Raw genomic sequence first — 17,852 nt, forward strand, 5'->3', positions numbered from 1 at the left:
AGCTTTTCCCCCCGAAAATCATACTAAAAAATTACTGTAAATCCATTTTAAAGCTGATATTAAAACAATTCTGAGGGGTTGGATCTGTCACATTTTTTACCCTGGTGAGATTAATTTCTGTATTGTCCGCGATAGAGCAGATTTTGTTCGCTGTACCAGGGACAACATTCAGCACACATAAAACACATACTAGTGATCGAGTATTGTTCATGTGTCATGAGTGTCAGGGCCATGGATGTGATCGTCCAGCACTGGAATGTGCAGCAGTCTCAGGCGTGTCCTCAGGCCAGGATTACTCCCATTCCTATGAATACTCCGAGATCCTGAGACTTCCACATTATAAACAGCTGAGTCTCTAACTACTAACCTCTGAGCTTCAGTGACACTGTAGGATGCCCTGTTCACACCTGTTTACTCTCTGCTTGTTTAGAGCCACATAGAACTCTAAAGAATGTGCTGATTGAAGTGATGCAGACGTATCTGTGCGGTTCATCTTAGACTGCATATTGTGTTCTGGATAATCAATGACATTTGAGATGAACTGTGCATTACTGAATCAGACGGATAGAGGAGCACAAAGACAGTTGAAAGTCAATGTTTTAATCTAAAAATACACATTTTGTTGTGTCCACAAACTCAGATACACTAATACATGATTTGTATTCACAAACATGTCTGTATTTGTACAAATCGCTGCACATTTGTTTAATTCTGCATTTGATTGTGCATGGTAAGATACATATGTGACACAAACCAGTCTTAAGTAGCATTGGTATATTTGTAGCAATAGGCAAAAATGCATTGTATGGGTCAACATATTCCTTCATCTTAGGATATTAAGTAATGATCATGTTCAATGAAGATATTTAGTACATTTTCCACCATAAATACATCAAAATGTAATTTTTGATTAGTAATATGCATTGGATCTCAAAAGCATACAACCATTGTTGGAAAGGGTTCAAATACACAAAATAGCTAGAAAACCAAAGCATTTGTGGGACCTGAAGGATTTTTCTGAAGAACAGCAGGCAGTTTAACTGTTCAGAACAAACAAGAAACTCAAATTAAAATTAAAAATATCAGTAAAAAACACAGCTGTGGTTCATTCAGGTAACAACACAGTATAAAAAAAAAATCAAGGGAATGTAAACTTTTGAACAAGGCCTTTTTTTTTTTATTCAATTCAACTATTATTTTCTCTTGTGGACTAAAAGTAAACATCTTTTATGTGAAATATCTTATTCAGGTCAGTACTAAATAAACAATAACATGCATTTTGTATGTTCCCTCTTATTTTGGTAAAATAATTACCATTTTGCAGGTTCTGAAAGGAGGATGTAAACGTTTGACCTCAGCTGTATGCATGTAATACTTCTAAGACTGATTTCATCTAGTGCTAAAGAATATATTTTTGTGTTTTTTGTTCAGTGTTTGGCAGCAGCACCTCCAACCCATCCATGTTTGGACAGCAGGCCAGCGGAGCCAGCGTCTTTGGACAGGTACAGTCCTTACAAAACACATTATCAGCTCTTCATCTGCTAAAGCAGGCGCGTTATACAGCTGGACACGTGTTCGAGTCTCAGATGCAGTGATGAGGTTTCATCAGCATGCAATGGAGGCTGGAGCCAGATAAAAGTTTCAGAGTTTCTCTTTGCTGCAGGCCTCTGAAACAAGACGAGCTGTCAGTCTGCTGAATGACTGCTTTGAGTAACCTGAAAAGCATATTGGCTGCATATTTCCATTTTTCAGAAGCAAATTTCAGGTTTTCATGCCTTTATCCCAAGCCAGTGAGACTTGAAACCTTTTTAAAATACTGCAGACTGGTTTTGGCATGGTCTGAAAATGCCTTAAACAAAGCAATATGATATTTATTAGTTTATTAATATTCATAGATCAGATCAAACACTCCTTCCACACAGCAATATAGTTGAAATACCAATTGCAGGTTTTTATGTGCTTGAGTCTTAAGTATGGATGTGATTTTGATTTTGTAATCAGGCTCAGCCCAGCGGAAATCTGTTCGGGTCAAACACTGGAAATGCTTCAGCAGGATCAGGGTTTTTCAGTGGTCTTGGAGGAAAACCCAGTGAAGATGCTGCCAACAAAAACCCATTTGGATCACAAGCCCCAGGTGGATTCGGTCAACCCATTAATACAGGTGAATCACACTAATATTTACTTGTACCAGGGTTATTGTATTAAACTTAACCATACAATTCTTTACTGGAGGTAAAATAAGTTTGAACTAAAATAAAATATTAAGAAAAAACTTCAACTTTAATGTGATATGCTAAAATATCACAGCGTTTTAGTACCACGTAATTTTTTTTTTTTTTAATCGAAATTATAATATTAAAGTCGAAATACTATGAGAATACTACAAGAATAAAGTTGAAATACTACGGGAAAAAAGTTGAAATGCTACGAGAATAAAGTTATTAAAAAAAATTGAGAGCACCGGGAGAAATTGCCAGGCCACCAGAATTTATTTGAATATTGTTGCGTCCAATTAGGCTAAATTAAGCTATACTGTTTAATATCTTAATATTTCAACTTTGATCTCAAAATATTTTTATTCATTCTCCTAATTTCAACTTCATTCTCAAAATAAGTCAACTTTTTCATAATTTTGACTAATCTTGTAAATTCAGCTTTTCTCGTAAAATTTTCGTCTTTATTCTCAAAATTCTCATAATTTTGGGATTTTATTCTCGTAATTTTAACTTTCTTTTTTAAATATTTTGACTTTTCTCATAATGTTTTGACTTTATTCTTTAAATATTTCTACTCCATTCTCATTATTTCGACTTTTTTTTCTTTATTAAAGTCGTGTAATTTCAACTTCATTCTCAACATATTTCAACTTTATTCCTGTAGTATTTCGACTTTATTCTTGAAATATTTCCTCTTCATTCTTGTGTTTTGACTTGTGATTTTGACTTTATTCTCAAACTTTATTTTAGAAATATTTAGACTTTTCACATAATTTTGACTTCATTTTTAAAATATTTTGCCTTTTCTCTTAATATTTCGTCTTTATCCTCTTTTAATTTTTCGACATTGTTCTCGTAAATTCAACTTTATTCTCTAAATATTTTGATTCATGTAGTATATCGACTTTATTCTCATAATATTGTTCTCCTAGACTTTAATCTCCTAATCCTAGATTTTATTTTTTTTAAAGTGGCATTAAATTAAAGTTGTATTAAAATAATGAACTGAAATAAATTAATGAGAACAACATTTAAAAAGTGTCTTGAGTGATTGTTCTGTTTTAAGCGCCAGAGAGCCTCTCCTCTGCATTATTGCTGAAGTTCTTGTATGGTTTGTTTCTGGCAGGTCCATCTAACTTGTTTGGGAACAGTGGAGCAAAGGGCTTTAGTTTCGGTGGCAATTCGTTTGGAGAACAGAAACCTAGTGGTTCATTCAGCTCTGGTACGGGATCTGTGGCCGCACAGGGCTTCGGATCATTCTCTACACCCACCAAACCAGGTCAAACACACACCACACAACAAGATCCAGTATGACATATAAATAAGTGGACATTTTAATGCCAAGAACTGTTCATTACTTTTGTTATTAATTTGCTATTATCTGTATTATTATTATTATTATTATTATTAATTCATTATTGTCTCAGTTTTTGATAAAGAAGATCAGCTTAGTCACATTTGTCTTTTAGAGTCAGCTTGAATCTTTCCTGAAACCAAACAGGCATTTACTTTAATGTCGGTGATCCAGAAAATGTAATTCAATGACATGACTCACTGAATTATTCAGCTGGCTGTAATTTCAGAGTGCTTAGTGGGCAACGCTCTTTCCTGAACAATGGCAGTTTGCTTCCAGTTCTGCTGTCTGAGCTGATGCTGATCTGTACTTCTGGTCTGTTGTGTAGCAGCTGCTTTCGCGAGCGCGCCTGTCTTCGGCAGTCCTCCGACTTTCGGCGGATCTCCAGCGTTCGGCGGGACGGGTGGGTTTGGCTCCGCCCCTTCCTTCACCAGTCAGCTGGGCTCCTCCCCAGGGAAGGTGTTCGGTGAGGGAACCACGGCCTCCAATGTCGGGGGATTCGGGTGAGTCTCAGTTGGTTTAGTCTGTGAAACCGCTGCCTCATCCAGTGTAATAGTGATTTAAAGGTGACCTATTATGCCCCGTTTTACAAGATGTAACATAAGTCTCTGATGTCCCCAAAGGGTGTATATGAGGTTTAAGCTCAAAATAACTAACAGATAAATTTTTATGGCTTGTTAATATTTCTGCTTTTAGGGTATGAGCCAAAACACGCTGACATTGTATATCTCCAACAGCTACAGTAAGAAAATAGTATTGGCGGACTGCTGCTTTTCTCTCAGGTCTCTGTCTATGCTAATGGGGCAGAGATTGTCACAAATGGGTGAGATTTTCTTGACGATGACGTTGTACTTGTGGAGAAATCTGGTATCGCTTGTTCAGAGAGATGGTTTATAATATTTTGGGATTATAAAAAAAAAATATGAGCTGATTGTTTTCGCACAGTGCGGCCGAACTGTGTTCAAAGTTCTTATAAAAGTGATTTTTGCATAATAGGTCTCCTTTAATGTGAATGTATGTAAGACCCTACCAGAGCCACATGGTTTCTGTGACATGAAAAACATGACTGAATCACAGAATTCTGTCACACAAAGGAAAACTATTTTATACATCAATATTAGACACTACGTAGGGTAAAACTAATCTTAAACTAACAGATATCACCATACTTCCCCAGTGAATTAAGCAAAGTATATAAAGACATGACAAGTTTTCTTAAAAAGTAGTTATTGACTATTTTTGTAGTCACTCTTTTCAGATTTTGCACTTTGCAGACAGTCCCTTCGGACTTGTCTCTCAGCTGCCTGTTCTTAGAAATCAATGTATTTCGTTCAGTGCAGAGGAAGGATTGTAACTCGTTCTCTACGTTACTGCGATTGCAAAAACTGTATTTGGATAGTAACAATGTTTAGGTTATCGATCTGGAAAATCTGAATCAGTGAATATGTTGCCAGCTTTACTAAACTTGTTTATAGGTGGTGTATCAAAGCTGTCATGGAAAAGTGCTTTGGCACCATACCCCCTCTTGATATTTTTCACTGAACAGACACTTCAAAGTATTTCCATACAGCTGATATGATTAACCTTTTTTGGGGTGACGCTGTGATAACGGCTTGAGCGCTGAGCACAGAGGCATATACAATAGGCAAGGAGGCATACGTTTATTCAAACACATAGCGCTGAAACCCTTTTGAAACTGGTAAGATTTTTTATTATTATTATTATTATTCCGCTGTAAAACGGATTGTGCAGACCAAACCGTAAGGCTACGAAACTTGAAACTTGGCCAAATGATTGAGCTCAATATGGCAAGAACCTGACAAAGCCTCACCCTAATCGGCCTATAGGTGGCGCTACAGCAAGCTAAAATGTGAAATGTCTCCTAAATCATAGACCTTTTGTCAAATACTCAATTGTCTTATATAATTGGAATCCTTGGCTCAATCAAAACAAAATGGCTATCTCAGATTTCATTTCCAGTATGCAGAATTTTCCGCCAATTTGAAATTTGTCCCAATTAGTCCTAAGCTTTTTACCCAACTGGAACCAAACCAGTGCAGAAATTTTCCCTGAACAGTGAATATCAATAATTATCAAAAAAAAAAAGTTCATCTTTCAACTCAAGGTCACAAAGGGGGCGGGCCACTCCACCAAACTCAGAACAACTATGTGTGAGCTCAGTCTTTGGTCAAATAAAATAAATTGTGCAACTCTGCCACTGGCAATATAATGACACTATGAGACGGGGTAAAAAAAAAAACATAAGAACAGTCATAACTATGCAAGCGTTAGTCCAATTGACCTGACTATTAGTATGCAGTGTCTTTGTCCAATGTGCCATAAAGGTGTATGAGAACATTGGAGTATCTCAAAAAAACATGGCTGCTATCGGCCAATGAAGTTTGGGCCCCTATTAGACAAGGTTAACAAAGGCCAATCAGAATGATACTAGGTGGGCACGTTTGACTCATGGCCCTAAAGGTCCATAAGAATTTTGAAAGAAATCGCCCTCTAGTTGGCATTTTTGTTTTTTGCCTTTGTAATCACGTGGTGTTTTACGCATCCACATAATATGCATAGCATTTGATAGAGCTTCATTAATTGTTCACAAATATGTTAAAAACCTACTTTTGCAAACTAGTCGTATGTTTTTTGCTCATTCTCAAACCACTGCATTGCAATTCTCTGGACTTTCTAGAGTCTAGATCAATAATTATCAAAAAATGTTGAATTTGGTCTTTCGATTGCTATAACTGGGTAATTTAGAAAAGGGGCGTGACCAAGTATACCCAACAGCCTATAAATCCTGAACGAAAACTCAAAACTTTATAAAAGTTCTTAAAAACGTGTCAGATGACTCTTAACAAGCATGCAAAGTTCCATGAAGATCGGACCATAGATGGCACTATAACGGTTAAAAAGGCTTCAAAACAATTTCTATGGTAAATGGCCTCAAATAGCTAAAAAAAATCCTCATATATTCACACAAACACTGATAGATTCTCCCATTCTGAACAACTTTGCCTTTTGGAACACATGTCGATCCAACTTTTCTTAAAATTTTTGATATTTGATAAAACTTTTGTGGCCTAGTCCTAGGTATTTAACTCAAAATCAATAAAACCCCTGCAGTACAATTCTCTAGACTCTATATCAATAATTATTTTAAAAAGTTGAACATTTGCATTTGGCGAGTTATAATATGGACATGAATGATCTAGTGTAACCAAAACCTATACATCCTGTAAGAAAACTCAAAACTTCACAAATCTAAGTAAACAGCATCATATGTTCTGGTGTCAGCCATTTATTTCATGTTGCCCTACACACTAACAGCATAGGAGCCATATAAGCCTTATTTGCTCGAACCTAGGTAATTGCTCCTAGCAGCTATATTTTCGGTTTGTATTTGTAGCCAAACACAGAAAATGCCTTTTTTGACGGCTAAAAAATTGGGTACATCCCTATAAAATACTGCCAACAGACAGAAAACATGTTTTCACCATGGAATAAAATGTGTACATTATTGTGCATGATAAATGAAGAAACCCTTCAGGAAAAGCCTTCAGAAAATAGAGAGGAATAAAACTGAACAGATTGGTGTATGTAAGTGCTGCTGAAGTGGAGAAACAAACGCACTGCTTTGTCAGTATTTTCAATGTATTTTTCACTTTCAACTAGTTTGAAAGAATGTTATGAAAGCAGAATCGCCCACTGCATTAAAACACTGGATAAAAGCGTGACAGTGCAGTGAAGCTGATTGAATGGGATCAGAGCTATGTTTTGTTGTTCATGTTAGCAGAATGGATGAAGTGCATGCATTTTGTGTCTTGAGTTGATCAGATGATGTTGACCAGCGGATTGTCGTGACGTGTGCAAACGCTCAGAATGAGAAAATTAAATATTGGATTATTGTCATTTTCGTCTGGAGCAGCGGGTCATATGAGAGGTTTTGTCAGGAGTGATGCAGGATGTAGGTTATGCAGAGATTATGTGTGTCTGTGTGTGAGATTACAGGCCGTAAGAGAAATCAAGAATCTCGTGTGTGTGTGTGTGTGTGTGTGTGTGTGTGTGTGTGTGTGTGTGTGTGTGTGGTCTGGTATTCATCACGTTGTGGGGACCAAATGTGGGGACATTTCTCAGGTCCCCATGAGGAAACAGGCTTATAAATCATGCACAATGACTTTTTTTGAGGAAGTAAAAGTTTGCACAATCTCCTGTGAGGGCTAGGTTTAGGTGTAGGGTAGGTGTAGGGCGATAGAAAATACGGTTTGTACAGTATAAAAACCATTACGCCTATGGAATGTCCCCATAAAACATGTAAACCTGTGTGTGTGTGTGTGTGTGTGTGTGTGTGCCTGCTGTATGTAGGGCTGCAACTAACGACTATTTTAATAGTCGACTAGTCACCGACTATTGAAACGATTAGTCGACTAATCGGATAATTATTCAATTTTTCTCAAATTTAGCATGAGATTGCTTTAATTATGTGGAAAATTATAGTAAACACAAGAAAGAAGGGGGTACTTCAATAAAAAATGCATATTTTGCTGCTGATAGGCCAATTCATACTAAAAGTAAATAAAAATGCCCTGTCTAAAACCAATTAGGCACAGTGCTCGGTCAGTACAGACATAAATGCATAAATTAAGAAACTCTATAATTTTTTTAATGGACAGGCACATTTGTTTTATAAGAAAAAATAAATTAAAATCAAGTAAACATTTTCTTCCTGTAAACCATCAGCAGCAATAAAACAGTAAACAAAAATGTATATCCAAAACAAAACGTATTGGCTTCCATGTTATTTAAATCTTACCGAGGCCAGCCAAACTCCGTTTCATTCAACTGTCCGACGTGCTTTCTCTTTAAATGTTCTTGCATCACAGAGGTGCTGCAGTGATGCGCAAGGACTGCTTTACAAACCATGCAGGTAATATTTTAATTCGCCGTAGCAGGCTAAAATGCTCCCAAACTTTACTCCTGTTTCATACATACTCAGTCTGCAGTGCGTCTACAGTCCGTGTGCGTTACGTATGCGGTGCAGAAGAAGCACAGACTCGTTTTGCTTTCACACAGAACGCGTTTGCAGTCCGTACATTGTGAACGTTCTAATCCGATAACATGGGTGTGGAAAAAAAAAACGCACTGCAGACGGAGTATGTGTGAAACGGGCGTGTTTTGGTACGCGCAGCTGCTGCGTTGGACGCCGCCATTTCTGTATGTTATCGCTCAGCATAGAAGCTGCGTATGTGCGACTCTCAGCAGAAAGATGCCTCACTCGGTTGTCTGGCGACAACATCGACAATGAAATTCATTGTCGACTATTTCTATTATCGATTTTTGTCGACAACGTCGACGAATCGTTGCAGCCCTAGCTGTATGTTCAGCTTCTCAACACTATTATCAATGTGTGATTTGCATGGAGATAAAGTGAAATACAAACATGAATATATTTCTGCTGGACTGAAGTGGATTGGAGTGGTTTTGACTTACGTTATGCTTAGGGCAGTTTATTTAATCATTGATCTTTACTTTAAATTGACTAAAAATACACTCAAAGTTTTTGAACAGTAAGTTTTTGTGTAGTTTTTAAAGAAGCATTTATTTGATCCAAAGTACAGCAAAAACAGTAAAGCTTTATAACTTTATATATATATATTATTTAGGAAAAATATAATAGTTTAATTTTAAATGCAACTGTGAAATGACAACACTGTTTTCTTAATTTTATTTTTAAATGTTAAACCATCAAACATTTTATTTGTGCAGATCTTAATTAATTTTAAAAACTCTACAATGATTTGAATTCAGAATTCGGATTAACTAACCCTTCAGTCTGAATCGTTCCATCATTTACAGAATTTTAGACAAATAATTTGGTATGCTTTCTTATTTTTGCCAAATGTAAACATAAGAAACCCAGACTGTAGTGTTTCTCTATTTGAGAATCATTTACCAAAGTAAAACTTAAAAAGAACAGAAAATGTCAGAAAACGAATTTTAAAGCATCACAATAAGACAAGACGGAGAGATGTGAGAAGAGAGACGAGACACTGAGACTCCAGTGGAATAATTCATGGGTATTGATCATCAATCATGTGAGCAGAATGAAATGAACAAACACAGACACAGCGCTTGAATAAAAAACAGTCTTCATGTGTTTGTAGCAAATGAACAGAAATGAATCCAAGAACAAAACACTTGATCAAGAGCAACAAATAAGTATGCAAATGAAGTGAAGCACTTGAACAGATCGTGATACCAGACACTCTTCTTTAAATTAGATTCTTACTAATTAAATTAGAGGGAAATAGCAGGCTAGTTTAGAAACAACTGCAGCTATTTTTACACACGAGGGTCTAGTGCTTATAAAACTGTGAGTAAATCTGAGTCGTGTTATGACGGATGAGTTCAGAGGTGCCGGCCTATTTTAGTGATGTGTGCTGTGATCTATTCTGTGTGTGTGTTTCGCACCTGTGCCGCGCCGCATAACTCACCCAAATAAACCCGCTGCCATTTGTGTCACATGTTCAGCCTCTGACGTGCCGTTTGCTTCTGATTGTGTTTCAGGTTCGCATCTCCTCAGAGTGCGCCATCGTTTGGCTCTCTAGCAGGGTCGACCGCGGCGCCGCCTTCGTTCGGCAGTCTGGCGCAGCAGCAACAACAGCAGCAGCAGCCGCCGCCACCGTCAGGATTCGGCAATCAGAGCGGTGCTTTCTCCGGCTTCGGCCAGTCAGGAGGTGAGATCACAGAGAAAGCGGTCAGGAGTTCACAGCTTCTCAGCATCAAATGCTGCTGTTATTGTGCTTCCCCATATAGCCGCAGCAGGACTAGTTTTAGAGGCGATAACATGCTGTGTACTTCTGGTTCAGTGTAATCAAACACCACTAGAAATCTGGACTATCACAACATGCCTCAGCATTTTACATGCTAATCTCCCATTACTGCAACACTCACAAGTTTGGACAAATGCTTCTTAAAGGAGTAGTTTACTTTAAGATCAAAAATGTACAGATAATGTATTCACCCCCAGCCAAGATGTTCATGTCTTTCTTTCTTCAGTTGTAAAGAAATGGTGTTTTTTGAGGAAAACATTTCAGGAAATCTCTCCATATAATGGACTTCTATGGTGCCCTTGAGTTTGAACTTCCAAAATACGATTTAAATGCAGCTTCAAAGGGCTCTAAATGATCCCAGCTGAGGAAGAAGGGTCTTATCTAGCAAAATGATTAGTTATTTTCTAAAAACCTTTACAACTTATATACTTTTTAATCTCAAACGCTCGTCTTGCCGAGCTAGACAAGACGAGCATTTGAGGTTAAAAAGTATATACATTTTATTTATTTATTTTTTTTTTTTAAATAGTTTTGCTTGATAAGACCCTTCTTTCCTCGGCTGGGATCACCATTTGATGCTGCATTTTGGAAGTTCAAACTCGGGGGCACCATAGAAGTCCATTATATGGAGAGAAATCCTGAAATGTTTTACTCAAACAACATAATTTCCTTACGACTGAAGAAAGACATGAACATCTTGGATGACAAGGGGGTGAGTACATTATCTGTACATTTTTGTTCTGAAAGTGAACTACTCTAATGAAATTAATTCACCAAACCAAAATCTGTAGTCAGATTCTATTTAAATAATACTCCTAGTGAACAAATTAATTCATTACCTAACCTTAATCATTTGATTATTTTTATATTTTCTGTTTCAATTCCAATTTTAGTTTTGATAATTCTGTCAGTTACATTTTATTTGTCAAGCTTATCTTCTGTTAGGTTTCTTTTTTCAGATGTTTTCAGATTTTTTTTTTTATGTGCTGCTGTTTTAAGCTTTGTTTTTAGTTTTAGTAATTAAGTAAAGCCTAAGCTTACACTTAATTAAAAAAATGCATAATGTTTCTAATTTTAGTTGTTATTATTTGATGCTTTTGTAAATATATTTATTTAATAAAAAATAAATAATAATAATAATGGTGGTATTATTATTATTATTATTATTATTATTATTAATATAAATATTTTTTGTAATTTAGCGCTTTTATTCGTTTAAAAAAATGTTTTTACTTTAACCCAAACTTAATTATTAAGGGCAACATTAATCATTTTTATCTTAAAATAAGTGTAGTTGTTAATGTGATATTTAAATTTCATTCAGCTTTATTTCAGTCAATGACAACCATTTTTTAGTGGTTTTAATTCTAATTGCACTCTGAGTTAACAACTACCTTACTAAATAAAAAATAACCAGCAAATTTGGGGTTTATTCTGGCAAAAGTCATTGTTATTAGAATTTGACCTTGAAATAAAATGTGACAAGTACAAACATGGTTAAAATATGACCAGCTGTGGAACAAGAAATATTGATTAACCAGAATTTTCTTATTTTTTAATGTGCTTTTTAATCACATTTTAGTTGTGATTTCTATGTTGTAAATTTTTTAAGCCTTGTTTTTTATGACAGCATTTTAGTGCCACATAAAAAAATTAAAAATGACAAGTTTAAAGTCGTAATATTAAGAGAATAAAGCTGAAATGATGAGAATAAATTCAAAGTGTTTTGAGGATAGTCAAAATTTTGACGAGAATAAAGTTGAAATGTTTTGAGAATAAAGTCATAATTACGAGAATAAATTGAATGTTTTTCGAGCACCAGTTTGAGCATTTCTTTAGGAATTATTCTACAAATGTTCTTTGTGGTTTCGGGTTTTTATTTTTTATTAATCTATGTAATAATCACTTTAAACTCACCCTATTGTGAAAGAGAAGAACATTAAAGATCAGTCATTAGTTTATTTAGTGTTTTCTACACTTGATGAAGAGGATCAACATCATGTCAAAGATGTCAAATCCTCAAATTATGATAGTTTTAATTTAATTTCAAAGTCAGGGTATTTCTTATTCCTTCTTAAAGAGATGTTTGATTTAGTTTACCCACAAATGTTAACTAGTACATTAACTATCAAACATGTACTAACATGTAGTTAAGGCTGCCGTTAATCATCCATGAATCCGTATGACTCCAGTCGTAGTTAAGAATAGCTCTAGTTCACAATTAGTTAACGCCTTTGATAATAATTAGTATGTGATGAATTAGGTATTAATTCAGGCGTTAGCACATGATTATTCATGTACACTTATTGTGAAGTGCTACCAATTTTGCTAATAATCCCACAGACAGTCATGTGAAACAGTTAGGACGCCCTATTGAATTCCATGGTTTTCCGGATTATCTGGTACTTGGCAGGTCTTAAAATTTGTAAAATAAATCCTCAGATAAACATCACATGACATATCACACAGTGTCATTATTTATTTAAGAAAAATACAGCCAAGAGGAAAGGCCATGTGTGACAAAGTTAGGACACCCGAAGAGTCAATTGCCTGTAGCCACTTTCAGCAGCAATGACTTGAAGCATGTTACTTTATCGGTCTCTCACATTGTTCTGGATGAATTTTGGACCACTCTTCTTTTCAAAGTTGCTCCAGTTTATTGAGGTTTGTGGGCATTTGTTCATGCACAGCTCTAACCCCACAGCATTTGATTTAGGATGAGCTCTGGGCTTTTGCGACACATTGATTCTTTTCAGCCATTCTGTTGTAGATTTGCTGGTGTGCTTGGGATCATAATCCTGTTGCATGTCCAAATTGTGGCCACATTTGACTCTCGAATACTTTGATATACAGAGGAGTTCATGGCCGACTCAATGACTGTGAGGTGCCCAGGTCCTGTGGCTACAAAACAAGCTCAAAATGATCAGCCCTCCTCAAGCATGCTCGTCTTTTGGTATGAGGTGTTTGTGCCGAAGTGCTCTTCAGGTTTTCACCAAACTTGGCACTGTACATTATGGCCAAACATCTCCACTTCGGTCTCATCTGTTCAGAGGACGTTATTCTAGAAGACTTGTTTTGTTCAGATGCAACTTTGCAGACCTCAACTGTGCTGCCATGTTTTTATTTTTTAGATAGAAGAGGCTTGCCTTTTGCCAAGCTATCTAAATGTGCCGTTTTTGTCCTATATTTTTCTAATGGTATTCTCATGTTAACTGAGGCCTGTAGAGTCTGAGGTGCAGTTCTTGGTTTCTCTGAGCATTACACAGTCTGATCTTGGAAGGAGAGGTGTCTGTTTTAAATGTCTTCCACTTGTGAATAAACTTCAAATGGTTTGGAAATGGCCGTAGTACTCTTCTCAGATTGATGGCAGCAACAAATGCTTCTCTAAGATGATTGCTCATGTATTACCTCCTTGGCATTTTAACACACACCTGAAGGCTCCAGACCAGCTGCCAACTGCCAAAGCTTATGCTTTTATAGAGGCACTCAGACTTGCTGATGATCTGTTGTAGATTTGCTGGTGTGCTTGGGATAATTTTTCTGTTGCACGACCCAATTCAATAGGGTGTCCGAACTTTTTTACATGACTGTATATTCAAATAAATTCTGGTGGCCTGGCAAATCATCCCAATGCTCCCAATCTGGGCCATTTGCATGTGCACACTATACTCTCAAAATATTCTAACTTTAATTGCTATGATTTAATTCTCATAATTTTTGACTTCAGTCTCAAAAGATTTTAACTTCATTCTCAACACTTCGACTTTATTCTCATAATTTCAACTTCATTCATGAAACATTTCGACTTTATTCACAAAATGTTTTGACTTTATTCATGAAATACTTACATTTAGAAATTTAGCAGACACTTTTATCTAAAGTGACTTACAAAAGAGGACAATGGAAGCAGTCAAAATCAACAAAAGAGCAATAACATGCACGTGCTGTGACAAGTCTCATTTAGACTAACGCAGAACACATATCAAGGTTTTTCTAACTAAATAATAAATAAAAAGAAAATAGATCAAATTAAAAAAAGAAAAAGCAAGCTAGTGTTAGAAGCCTAAAAATAGATTTTTATTTTTTTATTTTTTTAGAATATAATTAGAATAGTGGGTGCTAGAGTTAGAGGGTCAAATAAAGATGGAAGTGATGTGTTTTCAGCCGATTCTTGAAGATGGCTAAGGACTCAGCTGTTCGGATTGAGTTGGCCAGGTCATTCCAGAAGGGTACATTTGATGTGAAAGTCTGTGAAAGTGATTTTGTGTCTCTTTGGGATGCTGCAATAATGCGCTGTTCACTTGCAAACCGCGAGCTTCTAGAGGCACATAAGTCTGAAGGAATGAATTTAGGTAAAGGGGTGCAGAGCCAGTGGTGGTTTTGTAGGCAAACATTAATGCCTTGAATTTTATGTGAGCAGCTATTGGTAGCCAGTGCAAATTGATAAAGAGAGGTGTGATGTGCGTTCTTTTCGGCTTATTAAAAATTAATCTTGCAGCCGTATTCTGGTTTAATTGTAAAGGTTTGATAGAACTGGCTGGAAGACCTTCCGAAAGAGCATTGCAATAGTCTAGCCTGGACAGAACAAGAGCTTGAACATTGAGTTGTAAAGCATATTCCGAAAGAATGGGCCCGATCTTCCTGAAGTTGAATAGCAAGTCTGCAGGACTGGGCAGTTGTAGCACTGTGGTGAATTTTAGACTTTATTCTTGTAATTTAGATTTTTCTATAAATATTTTAACTTTATTCTTGTCATTTTTACTTAATTCTTAAAATATTTAGACTATTTTCAAAATATTATGACTTAAATCTCATCATTTTCGATTTTTCATTTTTTTTACATGGCGCTTAAACGCATTGCAGAAATTTTTACATTGCATTCAGCTTTATTTCAATGAATGACAAACATTTTTTAGTAGTTTGAACTTTAATTATACCAGGAGCAGCACTGGTTGTTATGAAGTGCTGAGTTGTGTCAGTGCAGCTCCTGTTTCTCATGAGCTCTTATCTCTGCTGCTCTTGCATTCTCTGCATCTCCAGCGATAACATCCGCTGCAGACAGACTCGAGAGCTGCTTGCTTGCTGTATGTCACACGTTACCTAGTTACAGTGATAAACCCACTCCAGACCTCTTTACCACTTTACCTGTCATTGTAGATGAAGTCTGACTCTGATCATGTCTGTGTCTGTAGGTTTTGGAGGTTTTGGGAACACCAACACCAACCAGTAAGTGTTGTGTCATTCACCTTCCTTCACACACATCCGTCAGAGTTCTGCTCACACATTCGGTCTCTGATGATGTTTTCCAGACCCTCGTCTCAGACGTTCAGCAGTTGGAGGAGTTGATCATCAGACAGTGATGTCATCTGATCTGATGTGATTTTTTAGTGTGTGCGCAGGATTGAATATGCAGTGAACACTTGAGTTCTTAACGTGTGCTGATGTCCTCCTGTCTTATGTTCAGTGTGTTTCTTCTGTTTCAACTGCACAATAAGAAATAAACTCGAGCGCTGTTGACCATATGCCTCATTTTTGTCCTTGCTTTTAAAAAAATTGTGCTGTAGGCAACTTTTAGACTTAATTTGAAATGCATTTCAGTTACATATACAACTAACAAATGTCACGCATATTTGTCAGGCATACATCAATGAAACGGGTCAGATTTCTGAACTCAAAAATCATTGCATAGTTTATTGACTATTTCCATGTTCAGTTTTATTTAAATAATCATTTTCCAAATTGCATTTATTCAAATTGCTTAGAATCAACATAAATATGTTCATTGTGAAAACAACTTCAGTTAGAATGTAAGGTGACACTTAACTAGTTGCTTATTAGTATGCATATTACTAGCAGATTTTTTTTAGTACTTAAAGTACATATTTATATTGTTTTGCATGACCATATTTTAGAGGCAAAATGATAAGCTAAGCATAACATGGAGCATTAGAAAAACTCTGAAGCTATTTTAGAATAATTTTCGACAAAATGGCTGACAAATTATAAAAACAGCCACTAGTAATATGATTTAATGTGTTGTCACTTTTGACTAATAGGTGTTGTTGTTATCAAATTGATGTGGTGTGTTCTTTGTGAGGTTGCACTGGCAGAAACAAAGTTTGGTGTTAATATGTCAACATATTGACTGTGCTTTGCAGACAAAACCGGTTTTGTCTATCGACACAAAATCCAAAAATTTTTGTCAGCACAGTCTGAAGATGATGCAACTATTTTGGTGAAAATTGGGCGAAAGCTTGTGGAGGAGTTTGAAAAGGTATGTTTTCAACACAAATCAAAATTCGCCCGACTATGGCATAACTGATGTCTGTGTTGTAGGCATGACCCAAGGAAAACTGAGACCAGTTCTCATTACAAAAAGGCTAATGCAATTCAAATGTATGGTTAATGAATGGTTTATCACTCTTCACCAATAGGTTGTGCTGTTGCCAAATTAATGTGGCTTGGTCAGTGTGAGGTGACAATAGCACATATAAAGTTTGGTGTCAATATGTTAAAGCTTTGCAGAAATACAGCCTCAAACACATTTTTTGCAAGATTCCAGCAAATGATGTGTTAAACGATTAGCGTTTTGTATATCAACATGAAATCCACAACTTTTTGCCAAAATGGTCTGAAGATGATCTCAGTCAAATTTGGTGGAAATCGGACCAATAGTCTAGGAGGAGTTCGAAAAGGTAGGCTTTCAGTATCCATTAAAATTGGTGACAGGAAGTTTGGCTGACTATGGCAAAATGTTCTCATGACCCAAAGAATATATTGAGATCAGTTTCATTGCAATAGGCCAATTTAGTAATACGTTTTTTTGAAAATTCCATTATAACTTTTGGCCACAAACTTTTTGCGTACTGTTGGAACATGGTGCCGAAGACACATAAAGAGTTTCATAACAATATGCCAATGCATTCATAAAATTACTATGTTGTCGGCATGACCCAAGAAATATTTTGAGACCAGTTATCATTAAAAAAAAGGTTAATGTAATCAAAATTTAAGGTTAATGAATGTTTTATCACTCTTGAGCAATAGGTGGCGCTGTTGCCATATTGATGTGGCATGGTCAGTGTGAGGTGACAATAGCACATAAAGTTTGGTGTAAATATGTTAAAGCATTGGAGAAATACAGTATGGCGTTTAAATAGAGTCAAAAGTCACGCGCACGAAAACCACGAGCACGCGAATGAAGTAGGCGCGCAAAACAGACCCACGCGTGGAAAATAACAACGCGAGAGCGCATCTGTGCACCTGCGAGCGCGCAGAACAGTATTTAGGAGCGGAAATGAATACTGGCGCAAGCCCCTGCTGCCTAGCGCGCACAACTGCACATGAGCGCTCGCGCGACTACCAACACGCGCTCGCTCCTCGAGTTAACTTTTATTTTCCTCGCGTGGGTCTGTTTTGCGCGCTTGCTTCATTCACGTGCTC

General features: G+C 36.4%; 1 protein-coding gene across 2 annotated transcripts in view; it reads left to right on the forward strand.

Moving 5' to 3' along the window:
- The window catches only part of nup214 (nucleoporin 214), a 58,106-nt gene extending 42,175 nt beyond the window's left edge, over positions 1 to 15,931 (forward strand). Inside the window, exons 30-36 of one of the 2 annotated variants that reach the window (XM_073840555.1) lie at positions 1,432 to 1,502; positions 2,002 to 2,161; positions 3,343 to 3,495; positions 3,899 to 4,073; positions 10,144 to 10,313; positions 15,602 to 15,635; positions 15,719 to 15,931. In XM_073840555.1, coding sequence (XP_073696656.1) covers positions 1,432 to 1,502; positions 2,002 to 2,161; positions 3,343 to 3,495; positions 3,899 to 4,073; positions 10,144 to 10,313; positions 15,602 to 15,635; positions 15,719 to 15,755 — 800 coding nt within the window. In that variant the 3' untranslated portion in view covers positions 15,756 to 15,931. The remainder of the gene's footprint in view (positions 1 to 1,431; positions 1,503 to 2,001; positions 2,162 to 3,342; positions 3,496 to 3,898; positions 4,074 to 10,143; positions 10,314 to 15,601; positions 15,636 to 15,718) is intronic. The other variant, XM_073840556.1, reaches the window with a different exon arrangement.
- The last annotated feature ends 1,921 nt before the right edge of the window (positions 15,932 to 17,852 follow it).

This window comes from Garra rufa, chromosome 5 (assembly GCF_049309525.1).
Source record: "Garra rufa chromosome 5, GarRuf1.0, whole genome shotgun sequence".
Taxonomy (NCBI): Eukaryota; Metazoa; Chordata; class Actinopteri; order Cypriniformes; family Cyprinidae; genus Garra; species Garra rufa.